Source organism: Thalassophryne amazonica, chromosome 3, assembly GCF_902500255.1.
Source record: "Thalassophryne amazonica chromosome 3, fThaAma1.1, whole genome shotgun sequence".
Lineage (NCBI taxonomy): Eukaryota > Metazoa > Chordata > Actinopteri > Batrachoidiformes > Batrachoididae > Thalassophryne > Thalassophryne amazonica.
This window is the reverse complement of record NC_047105.1, coordinates 60,918,212-60,942,975: the sequence shown is the minus strand read 5'-3', so window position 1 is coordinate 60,942,975 and position 24,764 is coordinate 60,918,212. Positions and strand designations below refer to the sequence as shown.

General features: G+C 43.7%; 1 protein-coding gene across 3 annotated transcripts in view; it reads left to right on the top strand.

Annotated features, from left to right (window-relative positions):
• Positions 1 to 24,764, top strand: part of LOC117506832 (voltage-dependent calcium channel subunit alpha-2/delta-2-like) — a 151,069-nt gene that overhangs the window by 119,682 nt on the left and 6,623 nt on the right. For all 3 annotated transcript variants that reach the window (XM_034166462.1, XM_034166461.1, XM_034166463.1), the window contains exons 26-34: positions 11,401 to 11,463; positions 11,551 to 11,654; positions 11,756 to 11,854; positions 11,996 to 12,087; positions 12,688 to 12,735; positions 15,945 to 16,016; positions 24,010 to 24,162; positions 24,281 to 24,333; positions 24,556 to 24,611. In XM_034166462.1, coding sequence (XP_034022353.1) covers positions 11,401 to 11,463; positions 11,551 to 11,654; positions 11,756 to 11,854; positions 11,996 to 12,087; positions 12,688 to 12,735; positions 15,945 to 16,016; positions 24,010 to 24,162; positions 24,281 to 24,333; positions 24,556 to 24,611 — 740 coding nt within the window. The remainder of the gene's footprint in view (positions 1 to 11,400; positions 11,464 to 11,550; positions 11,655 to 11,755; positions 11,855 to 11,995; positions 12,088 to 12,687; positions 12,736 to 15,944; positions 16,017 to 24,009; positions 24,163 to 24,280; positions 24,334 to 24,555; positions 24,612 to 24,764) is intronic.

Genomic DNA, 24,764 nt, shown 5'->3' with positions numbered 1-24,764 from the left:
CCACTTGTTGTGTAATATTACAGTGAACTGATAAGCAAACACATGGTATATTATATTGTCAAAACCAAGTTGCTTTTCAGATGTTCCTGGTAAAATTTCACCAACAATTAATCAGCTCATTACTGTTATGCACTTCAATTTCTTAATTTACTAGATGATAGCATTTGGTGTTTTTCAGTTATAGTAAAATGGTAAATGGACTGCATTTATATAGCTCTTTTCCATCTGCATCAGATATTCAAAGTGCTTTACAATAATGCCTCACATTCACCCCGATGTCAGCACTCTTGTATAAAGTATCTTACCATCCATCCATTTTCTTCCGCTTTATCCGGAGTCGGGTCGCGGGGGCAGCAGCTCAAGCAAAGCCGCCCAGACCTCCCAATCCACACACACCTCCCCCAGCTCCTCCGGCGTTCCCAAGCCAGCCGAGAGATGTAGTCCCTCCAGCGTGTCCTGGGTCTTCCCCGGGGCCTCCTCCCAGTGGGACGTGCCCGGAACACCTCTCCAGCGAGGCGTCCAGGGGGCATCCGGAAAAGATGCCCGAGCCACCTCAACTGACTTCTTTCGACGTGGAGGAGCAGCGGCTCGACTCCGAGCTCCTTCCGAGTGACCGAGCTCCTCACCTTATCTCTAAGGGAGCGCCCAGCCACCCTGCGGAGGAAACTCATCTCGGCCGCTTGTACTCGCGATCTCATTCTTTCGGTCATGAGCCAAATCTCATGACCATAGGTGAGGATCGGAACGTAGATCAATCGGTGAATCGAGAGCTTTGCCCCCCTACTCAGCTCTCTCTTCACCACGACGGTCCGATACAGCGACCGCATCACTGCAGATGCTGCACCGATCCGTCTATCGATCTCACGCTCCATCCGTCCCTCACTCGTGAACAAGACCCCGAGATACTTAAACTCCTCCACTTGAGGCAAGGACACTCCACCGACCTGAAGAGGGCAAAGCACCTTTTTCCGGTCGAGAACCATGGCCTCGGATTTGGCGGTGCTGATTTTCATCCCGGATGCTTCACACTCGGCTGCAACCCGCCCCAGTGCACGCTGAAGGTCCTGATTTGACGAAGCCAACAGAACCACATCGTCCGCAAACAGCAGAGACGAGATTCTGTGGTTCCCAAACCAGACCCCCTCTACACCCTGGCTGCGCCTAGAAATTCTGTCCATAAAAATAATGAACAGAACCGGTGACAAAGGGCAGCCCTGGCGGAGGCCAACGTGCACTGGAAACAGGTTTGACTTACTACCGGCAATGCGAACCAAGCTCCTGCTGTTGTCGTACAGGGACCGGATAGTCCTTAGCAAAGGACCCCGGACCCCGTAGGGTGCCCCGAGGGACACGGTCGAACGCCTTCTCCACATCCACAAAACACATGTGGACTGGTTGGGCAAACACCCATGAACCCTCGAGCACCCGATGTAGCGTGTAGAGCTGGTCCAGTATGCCGCGACCTGGACGAAAACTACACTGCTCCTCCTGAATCCGAGGTTCAACCATCGGTCAAATTCTCCTCTCCAGCACTCTGGAATAGACCTTACCGGGGAGGCTGAGGAGTGTGATCCCCCTATAGTTGGAACACACCCTCCGGTCCCCCTTCTTAAACAGAGGGACCACCACCCCGGTCTGCCTATCCAGAGGCACTGTCCCCGATCGCCACGCGATGTTGCAGAGGCGTGTCAGCCAAGACAGCCCCACAACATCCAGAGACTTAAGGTACTCAGGACGGATTCCATCCACCCCAGGAGCCTTGCCACCGAGGAGCTTTCTAACCACCTCGTTGACTTCGGCCTGGGTAATGGATGAGTCCACCTCTCCTTTGAAACAGCCATGCCGGCAAGTTTTATCAGCACTGAAGTTTTCCCCTTAACTCCGATCATGCACTGGAGTCCAGCGGGAGTTGATCCGTGTGTATGCGTGTGTGCGTCGGCGTGTGTGCATGGAGTCCAAAGTGCAGATGGTTTTCAGCCTCCACAGTCGTCCTCTTCCTCAAAGGGGGCAGATTCAACCTGTCATATTTCAAATTTTTTTGTCTTTTAAAGTTTAAACTTTATGTCAGGCATGGCACTTGATGCAGCAGGGGTGGAAGCGCTCTGGCTGTAGAGGACTGAATCTCTTCCCAGTGTACAACTGCGCTCTGGCTTACTTTCACCACAGGCATTGCCCAATCAGATTTCTTCTACTTTTATATTGTAGCAAGGAGATGTCTAAGGGAAATGTATCAGAGTAAAATTATACATTTTATTGAGGAAATGTAGTGGAGTAAAAATAAAAGTTGTCAGAAATGTTAATAACGAAGTAAAGTACAGATACATCAAAACTGTACTTAAGTACAGTAACAAAATATTTCTACTTCATTAAATTACACTACTGGTTGTCAGGGTACTGCTAATACAAGGTACTCACTACACAATGGGAGCAACTAAGGGATTAAGGACCTTGCCCAAGGGCCCTTATTGATTTTCCGGTCAGGCTGGGATTTGAACCGAGGATCCTCTGGTCTCAAGGCCAACGCTTAACCACTAGACCATCACCTCCAACTAGACCACACCCAGTTACAGTGGGGCCAAAAAGTATTTAGTCAGCCCCTGATTGTGCAAGTTCTCCTATTAAGAAGGATGAGAGAGGTCTGTAATTTTCATCATAGGTACACCTCAACTATGAGAGACAAAATTAGAAAAGAAAATCCAGGAACTCACATTGTAGGATTTTTAAAGAATTTATTTGTAAATTGTGGTGGAAATAAGTATTTGGTCACCCACAAACAAGCAAAATTCTGGCTCTCACAGACCTGTAACTTCTTCTTTAAGAAGCTCTTCTGTCCTACACCTGTTACCTGTATTAATGGCACCTATTGGAACTCGTTATCTGTATAAAAGACACCTGTCCACAGCCTCAAACAGTCAGACTCCAAACTCAACCATGGCCAAGACCAAAGAGCTGTCGAAGGACACCAGGAAGAAAATTGTAGACCTGCACCAGACTGGGAAGAGTGAATCTACAATAGTCAAGCAGGTTGGTGTGAATAAATCAACTGTGGGAGCAATTGTAAGAAAATGGAAGACATACAAGACCATTGATAATCTCCCTCGATCTGGGGCTCCACGCAAGATGTCATCCTGTGGGGTCAAAATGATCATGAGAATGGTGAACAAAAATCCCAGAATTACACGGAGGGACCTGATGAATGACCTGCAGAGAGCTGGGACCAAAGTAACAAAGGCTACACACGATGCAGAGAGGGACACAAATCCTGCAGTCCCAGGAGTGTCCCCCTGCTTAAGCCAGTACGTGTCCAGGCCCGTCTGAAGTTTGCCAGCTCATATGGATGATCCAGAAGAGGACTGGGAGAATATCATGTGGTCAGATGAAACCAAAATAGAACATTTTGGTAAAAACTCAACTAGTCGTGTTTGGAGGAAGACGAATGCTGAGTTGCATTCCAAGAACACCATACCTACTGTGAAGTATGGGGGTGGAAGCATCATGCTTTGGGGCTGTTTTTCTGCAAAGGGGACAGGATGACTGATCCGTGTTAAGGGAAGAATGAACGGGGCCATGTATCGTGAGATTTTAAGACAAAACCTCCTTCCATCAGTGAGAGCATTGAAGATGCAACGTGGCTGGGTCTTCCAGCATGACAATGATCCCAAACACACCGCTCGGGCAATGAAGGAATGGCTCCATAAAAATTATTTCAAGGTCCTGGAGTGGCCTAGCCAGTCTCCAGATCTCAACCCCATAGAAAATTTGTTGAGGGAGTTGAAAGTCCGTGTTGCCCAGCGACAGCCCCAAAACATCACTGCTCCAGAGGAGACCTGCAAGGAGGAATGGGCCAAAATACCAGCTACAGTGTGTGCAAACCTGGTGAAGACTTACAGGAAATGTTTGACCTCTGTCATTGCTAACAAAGATTATGTTACAAAGTATTGAGTTGAACTTTTGTTATTGACAAAATCCTACAATGTGATTTCCTGGATTTTTTTTTCTCATTTTGTCTCTCATAGTTGAAGTGTACCTATGTTGAAAATTACAGACCTCTTTCATCTTTCTAAGTAGGAGAACTTGCACAATCAGGGGTTGACTAAATACTTTTTGGCCCCACTGTATCCTCTATACAGGCTAGCTAGGATAGACTCTCTCTCTCACACACACACACACACACACACACACACACACACACACACACACACACACACACACACACACACACACACACACACACACACACACACACACACACACCTATATTTTTGCTGTACATGCCCTTCACTCTTACCAATGCAGGGAATAGACTGTTTCTGAACTTCTCCGAACAATTATCATCTGTATAACCTGCTAAGGTTTCTATGGCCACAGTTATCTCAGCTGTTACACCATAGATGTGATTGGCAAAAGACACAAAAGCAGGAAAATATACGACGCACCTACCATGACACTCTCCCACTCACACACACTGACATTACTTAAATACATATTAATAAAATACAGTGCACACAAACAGTGCACACTGAATTGAAAGTTATTGCTTTTGTTTCTTGGCAACAAGCTTCTCAAATGCCTGCAGCCACGGCTTTTGAAAAACCTTTCTGATATTGAAAGTTGCTGCCACTATTGAGTCTTTGGCTGCCTTCTTCCTGACTGGATTGGGAGCCTCAGGGGTAGAGAAATCCACTGGTCCGAGGACACAGACTAGTAACTCTTGACCTATATCTAGTTGATATTTTCTCTTGCTAGACCGATGTCTAGTTAAAAATCTTGTTGGTCTAGTGATCGCTGTTGGTAGATTACAATGACCCGCACAGTGCCACTTAGTTGCACCACTGACTTCATGAATGAAGTTCAGTCAACAAAGGAGAATCGTGTAAAGTATGCTGTGTCCTCGTGCTGGTTTTAGCTTAAATAGGGCGTCTAACAGGAGCAGTGCCGAGGAAGAGCAGCAGAGCAGAGCTGGTCCAGACAGACTTGGCCAGAGTTACCATAGCAACGCTGCATGCCCATATATGGCAAACATAAAAAGTTGACTTAGATCAGCTGTTGTATTTTGCTTCAAAATCTGAATGTGATGTGAAACTTTAACATGATTTTCTTCAACAATCATAAATTTTTTATAATACTACTGTGAGAAGCAATAGATATAATTGTTGCCCCCCTCAAAAAATCTGAGATATTATAGAGCTTACACAGCTGTTTGGGCTGCGTAAGATGAGCACAAGGCCAGAATTACAGAAAAGTGAAGTATAAGGTGCACAGTACATTCACATGAAAGCAGAGGATCATGTAAGCAAATGTTTATTACTTTACATACATTCAACACAAAATGAAAATGTTCTATTATGCTATAGATTTACAAATACAATATTGATTGAATACATGCGCATGATGTGATGATTAATGCTATGCTGACGCTCACCGTCGGAGGCTCTGAACTTCCAAATACCTGAGGCCACTACCTTGGACCAGTAGGACCCGTAAGAAAATTGGTGCTACTGGTCCTGACCAGTAGGCTCAAAAATTATTTTGTAACCCTGAGCCTTCAGTTCTGCCTTTCATTGGTTCTCTGCCCTGTACCTCCGGGTTGAGTGTTTGACATTCCTTACTAGTGATGGGTTGATGGGACTGTCATTTGACGGTCTAGAGTAGTGGCCAGTTGCTGAGACCTGCATGGCCTTCAGGCTGTATTTCACAACTTCATAGGCCCCATAGGTCTCTGCAGTCAGTCTTGATGTTTTGGCCTGCATGATGTTGGCCATCATACTGAAGGAAAACGCTAATTAAGGACCATGAAACAGGCACAAAGCAGAGAGTTCCAACTTGGCAAATGTTGGGTACCTCAGTGTTTTTTCACTGCGTTCCACCACAGTTCAACTCTGGTGTCATCCATCATAGGAGGCATTATGTCACTTGCATATCTAAGATGAGAAATAACATGGTAATTTTAAATTTTGCACACAGAAAGTAAACATTTTCTAGCAATCCATATTCAGTAAAATATCTTTTCATCTTAGCCCTACTGTAATATCCTATTTATTAATAATATGACTCAATGTTAATCTGATCATTATATGGCACAATGACACAATGTGTGCAGTGACTGTTGAAGTAAAATGTATATGTTGCCCAGTAGATGGCGCCTACACTTTGGACAGTGTTTCGTTCTATGATAAGGTAATGCAGAAGTGTGATCCAGCCAGATATGGCACATAGGAAGCACCAGCACGCGAGTGTCAGTGTGCAGTGGATATGCTGACCATCCCTTAAGTAAAGTTCATATTCAAACTGAGTGGACATAATTATCTTCATTATCCCTTCTGTATGAATTTAAGCTTTTAATGACAATGTGATGTTCACTATTATCATTGAGTAACTTTAAAGTGTATATGTCAGGTTAACAAACTTTGTTTGATAGTAGATAGATAGTATAGTAATGAGTAGTGCCTTCTCTTGAAAATTTCAACTTTACATACAATAAAACAATATTTACAGTTATTTTTGTAGCTGAATTTATGTTATGTGTCGGACGCAGCTCGGAGAACCGACCAGCGTTTGAAGGACCCAGTATGAAATAAGCAGAGCACGGTACAAAGGCTAACTGAATTTAATACATAACAGTGATAATATAATAACAAAAAGGTGCGGCCTGGCGTGGTGCGCTCCCAGCAGCGCTAACGGTCCGGAGCCAGAAGCTGTTTCGGACCCAAGGACCCCGCCGACACCCCCCAGGTGGCCGCAACAACCGAGTCTGTGAAAGAAGGAACCATTATGTGAGTCCACACTCTACACACAGAACACTTAAAGGTGTACAAACAGCAAACACTTCCTGGCTTGATTACTGATCAGCTTCCCAACCTGCAGGCATGGAACATCCAGTTCACAAAACTCCACTGCGGTGAAAGCTGATACATGACTAACAAACAGCTCAATACAATAAGGTGTGAGGGACACCACATTTACTGACTGTATAAATGTTAGTCACAAAATCTAACGTACCTCAGGAAGTGTGCTGACAAGCGTGAGACCTCACCCCCTCCTCTTTCACAGACTGTGCATCAAACCTGGACGTTCTCAGCATCCGCTGTTGATGAGATGGCTCCCGAGACGACGATCTCACCCGTCTGGTCACAAGGTCGAGTCTCTGGCAAATACACACTGTGCACTCCAGTCTTAAATGCCAACATGTTCCAATCCATCCAGATGCACCACAGCTGTGAGTCCTGACGAGTCGCAGGTGATCAGGGTGAGGTCCTGACAGCCTCAGCAACACAGCCACTCAGTCGCAAACGCACGCCACCTGGGAGGAAAACCAAAAAACAGAAACAAACCGGCAGCCAGGCCCCCCCAGCCATATAACAATTTATGAACATTCCACACAAGAACATAGTGGTAACATAAATTCAGTTACAAAAACAACTGTAAAAATTGTACGATTGTATTTAAAGTTGATTTGTCAAGAAAAATCACTACTCAGTACTATTTTGCGTTATCTTATCTAGCTTGTCAAAAATGTTTTTTCTTTGTTTTTTTTAACCTGACCCTTGGAAATTCACACATTTTAATTTGTTTATGGCATTTCATATACAAAACGTAAATCAGGCTTCTCAATATAAAATTTTCTAAAATTATATCCTTAGACTCAAACCGAAAGTAAATCTCTACAACTTGACATAAATTAATAAAAAATATAAAAGCCAAGATGATGGGTTGCCTAAGTAATCGGCCCCTTTCCTATAATACCTGTAAATAATCTGATTAATTGCCACTTATCTTTTCTTTTATTTAAGATTTTATTAAAACGAAGCCCTGAAAGTTAAGATACAATTTGCCAGAAGGTACATCTGAGATGCAAGCATAGATTTAATGTTTTGGTGAAAGAAAACCCTCCTCTGTACCACTTCATCATGAAGCTGTATAACCAGCCCAGTCTTATGTTTTTTTTTCGTCGTCCCGTCAAGAAATTAGTCAAATTTTCGGGACAGGGCTTTTTTTTAACTCACTATTACTAACCCTACTCCTGCCCCCAACCCTAATCATAACCACCGCGACCCCCCGCTTAACTTTTAATTTTGTGCAGCCATCACGGAATGAATTAGAATGAATTTGTGCTGCCATGACGAAAATGAGGCGCTTTTCGTCACAATATCACGAACCAGTAGATTAATGTATATTTCGTGTTGCTGAATCAAGACTTGCTGTGAGACTGGGTTGGTATAACTAATGATACAAAATGCAAAACATACACCTTTCTTTAAGGTCTGATTACTAGATACTATAAATTAAAAAAATCTAAGTTATATGAAGTTAAGAGTGTTCTTATAGTCAGAGCAGTAACACACACACACATATATATATATACTATTGTGTAGATTTATTTGGTAAAACTAAAAAAAGTTAAAAAACAAATTACAAATATAAAATGTTCATTCAGCTCAACTGAGTGGATTGATTGTGCAGCTAAATGCTAAGCTAACGTTAGCCAATAAAACTTTCATTGATTTCAGTGGTACACAAATGTCACATTTTCAGATTATTCACTTGCCTCAGACAAATTTGCAGAAGCTCAGTTGCTCAAACTAGGTGTGTGTATATGTCCAAAAGAGAAGAATTTAAGATTGAGTGTGTCTGCTCGATCTCACCGGCTGCTGTCTCTCTCTATCTGAGCAAGTCTGTGGGTGTCTGGCTGGGCTGGGCGCTTCAGCTCCCCCCGGCTGCATCAACTCCCCCCGGCCACTTCAGCTCTGCCCGGATGCTTCATCTCTGTCACTCATTCTTCTGTTTGTTTGGTTTTTTTTTTTGCTCCTAATTTTGTGGTTATGATTCGCAAACTGAGAACTTCACTTTTTCCTGTCACAAATCCATGACTGGATTTGTCAGCACTGTTCACTGGACCCTTGAAAAGTCCAATAATGCGCACAAAACGTTGATGCGGTGAGCTGTCATTGCATTTACCAGTGACTGATCTGTGTGCAACCAGCCCCCCCAAATGGATATGCATGATTCCCAAGAGCCTCATTTCAGGTCAGAAAAGCTGGATTCTGGAAGAATGAAACCCTGTACACACACCAGGCAGCTCAAAAATTGCATACAGGCTGCATATTTGCTCCAATTGACAGTCCACATACTTAGATTGCAAAATGTCAGACAATTAAAACCTTAAGGAGTTTCACTATTTTAACCCTTTCTGAGTGCCAAATCAATCAAATCTGTTGACAAACAGAACAAATGATATTTACAGGATCACTCACCAAAATTCTAGCAAATACATCCACATACTTTTGTCAGAATAAATAAAAGATTAGATAAAAGAGCTAAGAAAATGAGATAAAAGAGAAAAGACATCCAAGCTGAGGAAAAAAGTTAATCCAAGAAGTGTCAGACAAAGAGATGCTGATGTCCTTTATGCGGAAGACAAGGTAAGAAAAAATGTTGTACATAAAGAGGTTTTAACATGATAATGTTAGTTCTCTGTCTCTTTTTACCCGAGGCCATCAAATATTACCATCGGGTATTGCGAAGGCTTTGTGTCCGTCCATCTGTCCATCTGTCTGTGTACAGCATACATCCAGTCCTATTACTGACAGAGTCTTCAAATTCACAGGGAACATTGTTGGGACACAGACCTTGGACAAGTTAAAAAATGACTAACTGTGACCTATTTTAAGAGGTTAAAAAGTCACATTCTGTTCCTATTTTTATGGTATGATCTTGCGGACGTTAGCATGGTAACGTCACTTCCTGGTGTTGCTAGCTGCTAACTTCGTTTCGTTTTTGGCTTAATATAAGTCCTTTCTCATATATTATGTAAACGATAGCGAGAAATAAACACTTCTAAAACTGAAAGTGCGGTTTGGAACCTGATAACACCTGGAATAATTTACAATTACATTTTCGTGGACATCAGCATGCATGCTAACCTCCGCTAACTCAAAGCTAACGTCCGCTCTTGTCAAAAGCTCATGTACACATATGCGCACGACCTCCTGCAGATGCTGTTAAAACATAAATATTGTTTATGATTAATTGATTGCTAGAGGGACTTTATTGAACATGTACAAATTGCGTCCTCCACAACGTGTGCCACATTGTGGAGGACGCCACAGGCCATTACAATGCGGCACACCTTCTCAGGTTAGTACAGCAAAACTCCACCCCACCCCCCGACCTGTCCAGGCAACGCTGCCGTCTCTTCAGCAGGCCGATTGCTCGTTCCGCTACTGTCCGAGTGTGGGAATGGAGTTCATTGTATCGCCTCCTTTGGTCGGTGTTGGGGTTTGTTAGCGGGGTCATCAGCCACATTCTTAGCGGGTTGCCACGGTCCCCTGGGGTCAGATGACACTAATTAAATGAACCACACTATTAATGAATGGTGAAGTGCGGTGCGGCTGATAGTGTGTGACATTCACAACTTTACGCACGCGTTTATTCACAAATCCTGAACACAGGGAGACCATCGGGGTCTTATCAGGAAGCTCTGCTGCTCTAGTTTCATCAACAAAATGCACATGCCCAAAAAAAAAAAACCATATTTGAATGCACACGTGCCCAAATGTGCATTGTGCTCGTTCTCATTTGGGACAATTAAACAAATACACTATTGACTCACTGATGTACACATCACTCTGATGACTTCTTGTTTTCACATTATTAACAGTTTCCCAGCCTCACCTCTAAGTGCTCCCAAGGCAACAATAGCTGTAGAAACGTGCATACGCCAGCCACGAAATTGGCGTGGGGCACAGCACATTTCCACAGAAATTTCACTTTTGTTTTATCTGGACGTTAGCACGGAGAAGGATGTATGCCACGTTTCTGTGTCTATGCAGCATGTGTACATGAGGCCCCTGAGCTTTTGTCAAACCAAACCTGCTACCTTCTTCCTGTGAGGAACAGTACATCTTCATGTTGTTCATGAAATGATTAGAAAGCTTACTAAATCTGACTCTATCTAATATGAAGCCAAATTAAAAACCAGTGTGCTCATTCATATTAAAATTAGTTAAAGGAACGTAAATGTTCAAGTACAAAACAGTGCCTTTATATTGTAGTTTGTAGCCCCACTGCATTTTTTTTTTTTTCAAAAAGTGCTCATACACTGTGTTCAGGAGTTACTTCAACATCTTATGTTACAAAATGAAGGCTAGTTGAAAGGATTCTACATTTATCTTAGAGATAAATTTAGATTTTGGATTCTTCTTAAAATGATATCACATTGTCCTTGATTGACCCTTAAAAATTACACCAATTTCAGTCCCAATCATATCAAAATTCCTTGAGTTATTTTGTTCACACCCCAACAAAAACAGTAAAAACAAAAACATGCTCTAGTGCCTTGTTCGGCAATAAACAGATAATTCTGACCAGCAATTCCGACTCAGTGACGTCTCACTGTTACAGGTACGGATTCCTGGCTGTATTTGCATCGACAGATGGAGGAATAACACGCATTTTCCCCAATGTGTGAGTATGATGAACTTATTCAATGTGTATGAAGATCAAATACATTGGTTTGAACTCTCAGAGCTGTTATGTCTGTGGTGTTTTTAGTGCTGCAGAGCTGTGGGATGAGGATCCTGAACCTTTTAATTCGAACTACTACAGACGGAGCCTCGACAACAGAGGCTACATGTTCAGAGCTCCTACAAAAACATGTAACCCTGCAAATCCAATTTATTCCATTAGTAATCTATGTGCAGTTATTTGGTTATATCGTAGCAAACAATGGGAATGATTGTGGATTATTTCTGAAAAGCATTAGATGACCTTCTAGGTGCAGAAAATGGCACTGTTGGAGTACTGGTTACTTCTGCTGTAGAGGTTAATTTAGGAGGAAAACTTCTCAAACCTGCAGGTAAGAAATACTTTTTATTTTTTATGAACAACCTAATGCAGAGGTGTGTTATTTCATAAGTTCGACAATGCTTTCTATCTACATAAACATCTTTTCAGTGCATGCCTTGTTGTCGTTTTCCTGGTGTTTTTTCCTCTTCAGTGGTTGGAGTGAAGCTCGACTTAGAAGCATGGGTGGATAAGTTTAAAATCCTGGCCAGTAACGTGTCGGACAGTCGTCAGGGTTCACACAAGGTACAGCCACTAATTATTAAGTAATGGTCATAAATCATCCATTTAAAAATATTTTCACATATTCACGCACCAGCTACTTTACGAGGTACACCTTGCTAATACTGGGTTGGACCCCCTATTTTTCAGAACTGGCTTACATCTTTGTAGCATAGATTCGCCAAGGTCCATATTGACATGATAGGATCACGCAGTCACCCATTCAACCCATCTGCCCATTCTCCTCTGACCTCTGACATCAACAAGCCATTTTCATCTACACAACTGTCGCTCATTGAATATCTTCTCTTTTTCAGACCATTCTCTGTAAACCCTAGAGATGGTTGTACATGAAAGTCCCAATAGATCAACACTTTCTGAAATACTCAGACCAGCCTGTCTGGCGCCAACAACCACGCCACTTTCAAAGTCACTTTAAATCCCATTTCTTCCCCATACTGTTGCTTGGTTTGAACTTAAACAAGTCATCTTCACCATGTCTAGATGGTGAATTGCTGCTATGTGATTGGCTGATTAGCTGTTTGTGTTAACAAGCAATTGAACAGATGTACCTAATAAAGTGGCCGGTGACTTTATGAACTTATTAAACATTTTGCTTAACAGTGTGGACCGTCCAGGAGCTGTGAGATGGACTGTGAAGTGAACACTGATGTAAGTATTGCTTTTAGACTGCAGAAGATCTGAGAGTTGGTTGGACTAAATTTATTTTTTTTACAAAAAAGTTAAAATTTAAAAGGTGTAGTTCCTTTTAGTTAAAAAATTAGGCAAAGAACTGATTTTATTCAGCACCACTATAATTTTGTTTTGTATTCAGAAAACAATTCACAGTCTTCTATTGTCCACATGAACAAAATTCACCTTGTCTGGAAACAGTTTAGGATTCTGTCAAATTTCAATAAGATACCGTGACACACTTTCTGTGGGAAAGTCATAAATGATGTGACAGGAATCTCTCACCCTAGAGCAGCATGTTGGGAAACTCTTAAGCCACTTTGCACAAATTTTGGTTCTGCACTGCAGCGCAATTTGTCGTGCCAATTTATGTAATTTAGATGGTACGCTGGAAAGCCTAGTTTGCGCACTGTTGACACCATGTTTGCACATAAGTTACGCACTTTTTACACAATGCGTGACCGAAAATTGTGTGCATTGGCACGTAGTGCCACGCTATTGCACGACTGATTTATGCCTGGTTCAAGTATTGTTGGCGCATTGTTTCTGTACAGTATATGACATGGTATGGACGGCACGCATGGTAAGCATGACGTTGAAGACCAAAAAAGCTCTTAAAAACAAGAAAAGGGCTCTATATTATCTCACAGCTGCAGCACTACTTCTTGAGGAGCAGAAGAACTTTGATGATGTCCAAAGCCAAATGGAGAAGACCACCATCAGGATTTACGTCATCATACATGAGAGTGCAGATGCTGCTGATCCACCAGAAGATATAGAGATCGTAGTTGACCGTCCTTAGGGCACCTTCACATATAACACGATTGAAGCTGACTAGCGCATGAAGGAGTAATGGTATGACACAAATCAGAAAATTGCAGCCGCCTCAAATGCTTTGTACAGCAGTCGCCACAACCATTCCAGCACAGCGCATGTACTCTAAATTTGCGTACCGCTCACGATGGAAACCCATTTGAACGGCGGGCAAGATGAGGTTGCACTGCCATCTGATCATGTTCGCACAATTCGCATGGTGTGTCGAACGCAGGTCGGACATATCGTGCCATGGCCGAGGAGCTGCACAAAATCATTGGCCATGTCAAACTGTGGCCAAAAGGCGTGATTGAGGCAACCTTCACACCAGCAGCCAAATGTCGGCGAATCCCAGATGAATGGCTATTTGAGTCACTCTTAGCCGGCGTCGGCCAAAGTCCAGGTGCCACCCATGAGCATCCAACACTCGCGGGGCACTTAGAAAAGGCGGGGCTATTTGCGCAGCCGGCACGAGAGTAGATTGCAGATGACCACATTCGAGCTGGCTGTGCCATTACCAAGCAACACAAATGGCTTGCAAGTGTGTGCTCCTCCCACCCCACCCCAACCCCACAACACAAATGGTGTGCAAGTGTGTTGCTCCCTGCCCCCCAACACAAAAGCTGTGCGAGTGTGTCGTCCCCACCCACACTATGATCCAACATTGTCAGGTATGGCTGAGGTGGCCAGAGTGCGATCACTGTACAGCGCAGTGCACATCCGGATGGCTGTAATGTCCAGCTAAACAGCTGACCGCTGTGTACTCGCAACTCAGCTGGAGAACACATATCGTGCCATGAACAACACTCCACACAATGCACGTGTGTGGGCTCTTGTGCTCTCATGACGTGCTCATAATTACGTACAGACAAGATCACATGGGGACCGGCCAGCAACTTCTGAGCACAGTGTGAAGTGCACGATCAGCCGGCCGGCCAGGCTGATGTCACTTCCACCACCTAAATTGTCGTCCACATGACAGAAAGAGTGGAAAATAAATAAAAACATATATACGATAAGGGGAAAGGTGTGAACTCATTCATGTGTGATTGCTTTGCGCATAGCACTGTGGGCACATTGGGCATTTCAGCTGATTGCCGGCTAGCGACTCACTGTCAGTTAGAACTGACAGTGAGTCAGTGCACACGAAGTGTTAAATTAAAATCACAGAGAACAGAGAGAGGCAGGACAAATAAATAAATACAACAACTATATACATATTTACATAACAGATACATTAAATAAATAATCACAGAACAAAGGAACAAAGAGGGAGATGTTTTGTTGAACACTGTGTACTCGCAAGTCACAGCTGGGGAGCACATATCGTGCCATGCAGAATATCACCTCACAACACTCCACCGTGAGGCACGTGCATCTGCATGCTGTTCTCACATGGAAATATATAAAACCACATATCGCCTTTGCAATGCGGTCAGCAGCGAGTGCGTCATCGCGCACATCACCAGCCAGGCTGCCCCATGTGAAAATATCCATCTGGTCATGCGAACATTCAGCTGGCGATCCGAATGTCACGTCCACCACGTGAGTTATGGTCCATATGATGCGGTGTCCTTTGAGGCGATGCTCGCTGGACACACAGAGCCGGCTGATGTGGACATGACATTTTCAGATGGTTTCTGCTTCTTTCACCCAACGTCCTGTTATGTGTGAAGGGGCCTTTAAGGACATCTTCTTTCTATTCGTTTTTATTGTTGGCAGGCATCTTGAAGTTGTAGCTCAGGGGCGCCCAAGATCGGTCCTCGAGATCTACGTTCCTGACACTCTTAGTTGTCTCCCTGCTCCAACACACCTGAATCCAATGAAAGGCTCATTAAAAGCCTGCTAACGAGGCTTTCATTGGATTCAGGTGTGTTGGAACAGGGAGACAACTAAGAGTGTCAGGAAGGTAGATCTCGTGTGCCAGTGCGGGGATCAAATTGCAAATTGCAAGTGTGCAAGTGTCAAGGTGGTTTTAGCCTGATGTGTTTTTCACAAAAAAGAATTCTTGTTTTTCTCAGCGATATACGCTTTATGTTCTGTTTGTATAAATTATATACGATAATTGTGATTTAACAGGAAAGACACAAATTTCTGTTGCAGGTATTTTGTATGTACAGTAGCTGATATTTTTAACTGTAATATCTTGTTAGGAAAAAAAAAATCATTATTATCAGTATTAATTTTCTCCGGTACACTTGTGTCTCACATACATTTGCTTTGAACAAAAGGAAACAAAATGACTCCCCAAAGGAAACAGGCCATAGAGTCCTCGCTGTATAATCTCCTCTTGTAGGGTCATAGCTGCCTCTGTACAGTGTGAGTCTGTGTCTTGCTGCTGTTGTGTGATGTACAAAATGTCATGTTGTGTTTAGGACCTCCTCTGTTATCTCATTGATGACGGTGGTTTCCTGGTCATGTCCAATCAGAGAGATCACTGGAAAAAGGTACAAGCTGATGTGTTTCTTTGCACTGAGCTTAAGCTCCAACAACATCTTCACAACTTCTCAGCAAAAAAGACAAATAAACTTACTCAGGGAACATATCACGAGAAACTTTTTTTTGTTTTTTTGCAGGACACACACACAGACGGCGATCACAATGAAATGAGTATAGCTTTGCAGGAGTATAGCTTTGCAGGAGTATGCACTTCCAGCCATACTGAGTCAACAACAACAATATCATCACCCTCCTAAAATAATGGCCTAAGTCATGTTTTGGAAAATATAAAATTAGGCCATTATTTTAGGAAGGTGACGATATTTAACTTTTACTGCTCATTATTACCATCATTACTATGCTTATACCCAGGAAAAATGTGCCTACATATTTTAAATTTAATGAAAAAGTACTACATATTAACATATATATAAATATAAAGATGTAAAATGATTGACCACATTAAAATTATTTCTTTTAGTTCCAAATCACATTTCTTTTCCTTCAAATTATGGTAAATTATGTTTGAATTTATCAAGTTGTTATTGGGCAGCACACATAATCGTTTAGGTTATATAATAATGTAATAATAATAACAATAACAGACCAAACAAACAACAAAAAACCATTACATTTTATATTATTTAGGATAAGAATGTGTGGTCATTTGAAATTAGATTTTATGTTTACACACTGCTGAAGAATAGAACATTAAACACTATATTTTTTAGTTAAATACTATGGTGTCTGAGGCAGCACGGTGGGTTAGTGGTTAGCACTGTTGCCTCACAGTAAGAAGCTCATGGGTTAGTTTTCCACCTGGGGCCTTTCTGTATGGTGTTTGCATTTTCTCCCCGTGATTGCGTGGGGTCTCTCCAGGTATTCCGGCTTCCTTGTTATATGGCTGGGGGGGCCTGGCTGCCGGTTTGTTGCTGTCTTTTGGTTTTCCTCCCAGGTGGCGTGCGTTTGGGACTGAGTGGCTGTGTTGCTGAGGCTGTCAGGACCTCACCCTGATCACCTGCGACTCGTCAGGACTCACAGCTGTGGTGCATCTGGATGGATTGGAACATGTTGGCATTTAAGACTGGAGTGCACAGTGTGTATTTGCCAGAGACTCGACCTTGTGACCAGACGGGTGAGATCGTCGTCTCGGGAGCCATCTCATCAGCAGCGGATGCTGAGAACGTCCAGGTTTGATGCACAGTCTGTGAAAGAGGAGGGGGTGAGGTTTCACGCTCGTCAGCACACTTCCTGAGGTACGTTAGATTTTGTGACTAACAGTTATACAGTCAGTAAATGTGGTGTCCCTCACACCTTATTGTATTGAGCTGTTTGTTAGTCATGTATCAGCTTCCACTGCAGTGGAGTTTTGTGAACTGGATGTTCCATGCCTGCAGGTTGGGAAGCTGATCAGTAATCAAGCCAGGAAGTGTTTGCTGTTTGTACACCTTTAAGTGTTCTGTGTGTAGAGTGTGGACTCACATAATGGTTCCTTCTTTCACAGACTCGGTTGTTGCGGCCACCTGGGGGGTGTCGGCGGGGTCCTTGGGTCCGAAACAGCTTCTGGCTCCGGACCGTTAGCGCTGCTGGGAGCGCACCACGCCAGGCCGCACCTTTTTGTTATTATATTATCACTGTTATGTATTAAATTCAGTTAGCCTTTGTACCGTGCTCTGCTTATTTCATACTGGGTCCTTCAAACGCTGGTCGGTTCTCCGGGCTGCGTCCGACACATAACAGTAGTCTCTGGCCAAACATCACGGACCCAGCGGTAGCAGAGACGGTAACGCGCCGGGAAGGCGGCAGCAGACGTTCAGTGGTTATCCGGATCAGTTGCGGGGCTCTCCGCCCGGAAGGTGCGTGTTTGAGAACCCATTACTGGATACTAATTTGTGCTCTCTTGCAGCCGTGTTCCTGTGTTGTGCCTTATCCGTGGGTCGTGGTGGAGTGTGACTGGCGACGGCTTCGCGTCACACTCCGACTGGATAAGAGGTTTAAACGGGAGCTGCAAGAGTGCGTTTGTAATGGGTTCACGCGCACGGCGGAGCTCTGTTAGCACGGGTCGCTGGGCTTCCTGTGTTACAGTCGTAGCCCCGTTTCCCCGGACAAAGGTAACTACTGCGTCTGTTGTTTCAGCTCCGGCGTTATTTAGTTGAGCACATTTTGGTTGGGTGTTGCACTCAGCTGCGCACATAAAAGCAGCTCGTTTGTTTTTTCTGTCGCCAAAGGGGTTTTTTTGTTTTTAGCACTCTGGCTTCCCCTTGTGGTGACTGAATCACGTTACCGTCAAGCTCTTGAGTAGGAACAGGTGTGTTCCATTTGGTTGAGCTTGACGGTATAACTCACTGATTTGTTTTGTGTTAGTTTATTTTGTGTGGGTGTTGTTTGAGTTGGTTTTTGTGTGGGATTTTATTTTTTGTTTTCCACTATTTGTCTGGGGTTGTGACCCTGCAGCCTGTCTGAAAAAGAACACAAAAAAACAAAAAAAAACAAGAAAGGGACCCAAACAACTGTGTGTTGGTCTGTTTGTTTTTTCTTTTATTTCTTTTTGTTTCACATCCCCAGGGTTAGATGGAACGGTCCCCTGGGGGGTGATGGGGTGGTACTTGGGTTGTTTTTTCTCTTTGTTTTTTGTTATGCCCTCTCTTCTCCTCTGACTCCAGCCGGGTGTGCCGTGGTGTCGGCATTGCTGGAGGGGTGCAGTTGGGTTGTGCTGGGCGTTTCCCAGGTAGCCTCTGCACCCGGGAGGGGAGGGGGGGGGTTTGGGGTATCTTTTTGTTTTCCCCCCCCCAGTTTCCGCCCTCAGGGTTTGACTGTGGTGTCCTCTGGGGGGGAAAGGGCTGTAGGCCCATCTAGCCATGGACGGCCGGGGCTGGGTCCATTGGTCATGAGGGGAGGCGTCTCCTGGGGTTGACGAGTGGTCCTCTGGGAGGCGCTGGTAGTCCCTGTGGGTGACGTTGGATCCCAGAGGGACCTCGGTCGTGGTTATTACTCCTGGAGCTGGCGGGAGGCCCTCTGGGGGGTGTTGGTCCCTACATGTTTTTTGGGGGGGCGGAGGGGGGGGTGTTGTAGCATTTTTGTTTGTGAGCTCAAGTTTGGGTTTTTCTTTTCTCCCCTTCCCTGGGGTTTGATGGAACGGTCCTCTGGGGGGGGGGGGGGTGTTTTGGTTGTTTGTGTTTTGTTTTATGACTAATTACACATGTTTGGATAAAGGCTGACCGCACAGGTGTAGGAACTCCTGGCCACACCTGTGCTAAGAGACTGTCAGAAACAAGGGCAAAGATGCAGCCAGTTCAACCAGTCTGTTGGAGGATGAACGCAGACACGGTTTCCAGCCATGGTCCCTGCAGGGGGGTGTTTCTCCTGGGCCAGGTGTGTGTGGTCGCCGGGAGGCTTCCCGTGAGGGTGGGGTACTGTTATATGGCTGGGGGGGCCTGGCTGCCGGTTTGTTGCTGTCTTTTGGTTTTCCTCCCAGGTGGCGTGCGTTTGGGACTGAGTGGCTGTGTTGCTGAGGCTGTCAGGACCTCACCCTGATCACCTGCGACTCGTCAGGACTCACAGCTGTGGTGCATCTGGATGGATTGGAACATGTTGGCATTTAAGACTGGAGTGCACAGTGTGTATTTGCCAGAGACTCGACCTTGTGACCAGACGGGTGAGATCGTCGTCTCGGGAGCCATCTCATCAGCAGCGGATGCTGAGAACGTCCAGGTTTGATGCACAGTCTGTGAAAGAGGAGGGGGTGAGGTCTCACGCTCGTCAGCACACTTCCTGAGGTACGTTAGATTTTGTGACTAACAGTTATACAGTCAGTAAATGTGGTGTCCCTCACACCTTATTGTATTGAGCTGTTTGTTAGTCATGTATCAGCTTCCACTGCAGTGGAGTTTTGTGAACTGGATGTTCCATGCCTGCAGGTTGGGAAGCTGATCAGTAATCAAGCCAGGAAGTGTTTGCTGTTTGTACACCTTTAAGTGTTCTGTGTGTAGAGTGTGGACTCACATAATGGTTCCTTCTTTCACAGACTCGGTTGTTGCGGCCACCTGGGGGGTGTCGGCGGGGTCCTTGGGTCCGAAACAGCTTCTGGCTCCGGACCGTTAGCGCTGCTGGGAGCGCACCACGCCAGGCCGCACCTTTTTGTTATTATATTATCACTGTTATGTATTAAATTCAGTTAGCCTTTGTACCGTGCTCTGCTTATTTCATACTGGGTCCTTCAAACGCTGGTCGGTTCTCCGGGCTGCGTCCGACACATAACATTCCTCCCAAATCCAAAGACATGCAGGTTAGGGGAACTGGATACTTTAAATTGTCTGTAGGTGTGTGTGTGGGTGTGAATGTGTGTTTGTCTATATGTGGCCTTGCGAAAGACTGGCATCCTGTCCAGAGTGTACCCTGCTTCATGTCCCATGACTGCTGGGATTGGCTCCCCCCGTGACCCTTAAATGGAGTAAGGGCAGTGGTGGGCACAGTTCAGATAATCCGATAACCGATAATTATCAAAGCTGATGTTTTCATTATTGGATTATCTTTTTAGATAACTTTAAAAACCATTATCAGACTAATTATCTTGCGATAAATTTTTGTCCGATAATTTTTAGACCGATAACGTGGTAAATAAAGCTGAACAGCTACAAACATTTATAAAATTTAAAATCAGTTGAGCACCTACCTGTTAAATGTTTCGTAGCTGATGTGTAGTTCTATTCTCTGCAAACAGACGAGAGCTGCTTCAAGGAGAAGCCGCTCTATCCTCTGCAGACAAAGGAGAACTGGTCCCCCCCCCCCAAAAAAACACATTTCTTTTAACCCCATACTAATACAAGGGCAGTATCACCCAAGTCATCCAGAGGCATACATTTTTAACTTATGGTTCAACTTTAACCAAACTAATTTCGGACAAGTTATTTAAATGAATGTCATGTCTGAAGTTTTATAAAGTGAAAATATCAGCTATATGTTTTAGTTTTAAAGTAATGCACTAATTTTTAAGGTTTTTAAGGTGTGGATATATCCTGTGCCCAGCAGTGCATTATGGGTTGAATAGGGTAATCTCAGTACGTCCACGACATGAGAAATACATTTGAAACACTCCGATCGGGCTCTGCGGACAACAGCATTAGCCTCTAGTGCCTAAAACTCTCGTAAATATATTCTCTGGGTTTATAGACGTTGTTATTGTGTCTGCGTTTATTAAATTCCACGCATCTTAAATGTAGCAGACACGGATTATCTGGAATTTTGTTTTGGCAAGTTTTCGAGGTCTCTGCTGCCATCTACTGGCCAGTAGTGTTCATGGCAGTATTGGCCCTGAAGCTGGGCTGATATATTTTCAATCACTGTACTCGGCTCAAACTGTACCACTGAACTGCACAGTGTAAAAGTTCAGAGCGCACGATTTATGTTCTCACACATTCTCACACACATTATACGTTCAAAAACCACACGTCGGACCCGTGTTTCCAGAAGCAAAACGTAAAAAGAAGCTTTTTTTCCAAACTTAATTTACAAAAACTCTCGTTGGGAGTACGGAACCCGGGAGAGGTCACTTAAAGTGATATTTTTTTCTGGCCATGATAATTTGTGCGCACGTTTTCCTTTAATTGAGCCCACGAATTAATAAAACATGCTCTCAAATTAATAAAACCCTCGAATGAATAAAACGTTTGCATGTTTTCCTTTCGTTCAAAATGAACTTCATAATATGACCTAAATTGTCATCCTCATGACGGGAAGACGCTTCGCCCTCAGCATCCTTTTTAATGTGCTTAAACTCCAGATGATGTCATGCTGGGCAGCTGGAGTTCTCTATATGTCTTTGTGCGCCCAAACCAAGATGATACACTCTGACCAGATCCATTTCTAATGGGGAAATGTATTATACTGTCTCCTGGTTTGTTGGCTAATAGCCAACATTTATGTGTCAAGACAATATTGAGTGCACGTTTTACAAATTGTGGCCACATTTAAGTAGATCATGCCCTTGTTTTACTGAAACGATGCTTAAAACATGCGCACAATATCATAAAACGTGCACAATATAATAAAACGTGTGCACAATATAATAAAATGTGCGCACAATATAATAAAATGAGCGCACATTCTCTCCACATGCAAAACATTTTGTGATGACACTTCCAGGGCCGTAAAAATGCCTGTTTTTACACATAAAAAAATGGAATAATTTACAAAAGCACATTTATCTGTAAACACCAACACATGACACACGTCACATTAACATGTTGGTTTACATAATGAGTGACTCAACCAATCAGTGTTTAGCAGAAGAGGCACATTTTATCCAGAATCCTTTGTGATCTGTCTGTGTTTGTTACAAAACTTCAGAATTAGTGCATTATTCAACATTAAAAGATATATGTTATATTTTAACTTTGTACAAATGACAGAATTGACATTGAGTTATTCTATCAGTATTCATTTTATTTATGCACCAAACCATAGCTCAGCATTGCTTTATTTTCCAAGACCTTCACCTGTGGCTCCTCTCAGCTTGCTTCTGTGCTGGAAGCCATGTAGTAAACAAGAGCTTCCAGCAGGGGACAAGATGTTCAAAGACAGAATTGCGGGCTCATTGTTTGTGTCTGTTGTGTTGAGGAAAGTGTAATGCACGGACCCACAACAGGGGGCGTAAATGAACGGTCAATAGATAAACCAATAAATACAATTTATTGCGGCAAATGTGCACAACAGGTCGAATACTGCTTTTAGACAGTCATTCACAAAATACAACTGGTGACGTGTGGGCAGGCCCGAGGGTAGGAGACGCCTATCCAGAGAAGAGCCGGGGCCCACAAGGTTCCACCGCCAATGGAGACCTGCAGTATGCCGAAGCCGCCAAGTCCTGAGTCCCCAGGTGGCCTCTGCTTCCAGCTGTCAGATCCGGCACTGCTGGCAGGAACAAAAACAGGTTAATAGTGGGTGTGTGGACACCCAGTAAGCAGTCAGCAAAAAGTCACAATTCCTTCCTGAGGGAATAATCCACCACTCCCAGAAACAGGAATGCTGAGAACGTGCAGTACCAATAGTATACTTAATGTTTCAGTAAAGTGAGGAGTAGGAAACGCCAACTCCCTCCAACTTCCACAAAACCCAGCTCCAGGCTGCGAGCATACAAAGGTTACGACTGCAAACTCAGTAGCAAATAATGTGCGAACGGCACAGAACGGCTGAGAGGTTACCTGTGAGGTAAGCTGACATCTCGGCAGAGATGTGGTGTCTCCTCCAGGCTCTTATGGTGATGCTGATGATAATTGCTGACAGCTGTCAGTCCTGGCTCCTGGGTGGCAACTGCGCCCTCTAGTGCCTGAAACCTGACAACAGGCAGGGCGCCCTCTGGCGTTGGCCAGCAGTACCTCCTCTTCGGGCGGCCCACACAACATGTCGCTTTTGATGCCACCAGAAGCGATTGTGGTGTTAAAACTCAAATTCAGCTTGTTAGTAGTTGCAAATGTACCAGAGACAATACTGGAATTTATTGGTTATCTGTAATTTCCGATACATTTTTGGGTGGTTTATCGTTTTATCTTTATAAAAGATAACTTTTCAGTTATCTGATTATCTGTTATCGAAGTTTGTTTTTTGGTTATCTGTGCCTACCACTGAGTAAGGGGTATAGAAGATGGATGGCTGGACGATGGTGCCTGTAACTCTTGCGCACCACTGTAAATCTGCTAAAATGTAAAGACATTTTTTTGCAGAGAAATAAATCTCTTGTGTGAAAGTACGGATCAGCATTGTTTTATTAGTTTATATTTAGTTGATACATGAGTATTGTGTGTTTTGTATTTTATATATAATGCTGAGTGGCAGCAAATTTCTTGTCATTCATTTCATCAAAAAGTGTTGACCTCAGCTTCACTGAATTCAGCAGAATTTGAGATTCATTTATACTCTTCAGAATCCAACAAATGATGTGTTCACTGACACCCTTGGATTCCCTGACAGTAGGGCTGTTGCTTCCACTTGTTTTTTTTTTAACAGGTGGGTCTGTTTTTTGGTGATGTTGACCCTTTCCTGATGCATGCACTCTACAACAACTCTATCTACACCCGTCGCCAAACTTTCCACTACCAGTCTGCATGTGAACCAGTCAGCAGCAGCCACACTGGTGCCGCACCCAGAGGCATCTTTGTGGTAAGTTCTGATGCTCTGGTCAGCTTCACTCGGTTTGGACAGTTTTGCATTTAAGATAATAGAATCTTGTAATATCTAATTTTCTTTACTGTGACTCTTCTTCATGTGTCATATACAGCCTTCTGTTGCTGACCTCCTCAGCTTGGCGTGGTGGACGTCCACAGTGGCATGGTGAGACTTTACGCCATTTAAAGAATCTGTAGTGACCTTAAAACCATTTTATAATGGTGGCCTATCCTGAAATCAAAAGGCTATTTTTTTTTTCGCTACTTTGCTAGTTTGAATATTTTCAGTCGATGTTGCTGCAGAGGTGATGTGCCTTCACTCATAATTGTTTCCAGGATGTTTCCAGAATGTACTTTATTCTTTTTAATGATCTGATTGTTTCCTCAGGTCTGTAATCCAGCAGATACTTTATGGAATTGCCTCCAGCAGCTGGTTTTACCAAGGTTGGTTGGTTTATATGTTTTCTTTGCATATGTTAGTGTTGGAATGCTTTTCCAGTGGAAGTGTTCTGAATCTTAGCACGTTCCTTCAGGAGGGACTCATGTGTCATGTCATGAAAATTCAGTAAGGTAAATCTTATATATTATATTCCAATT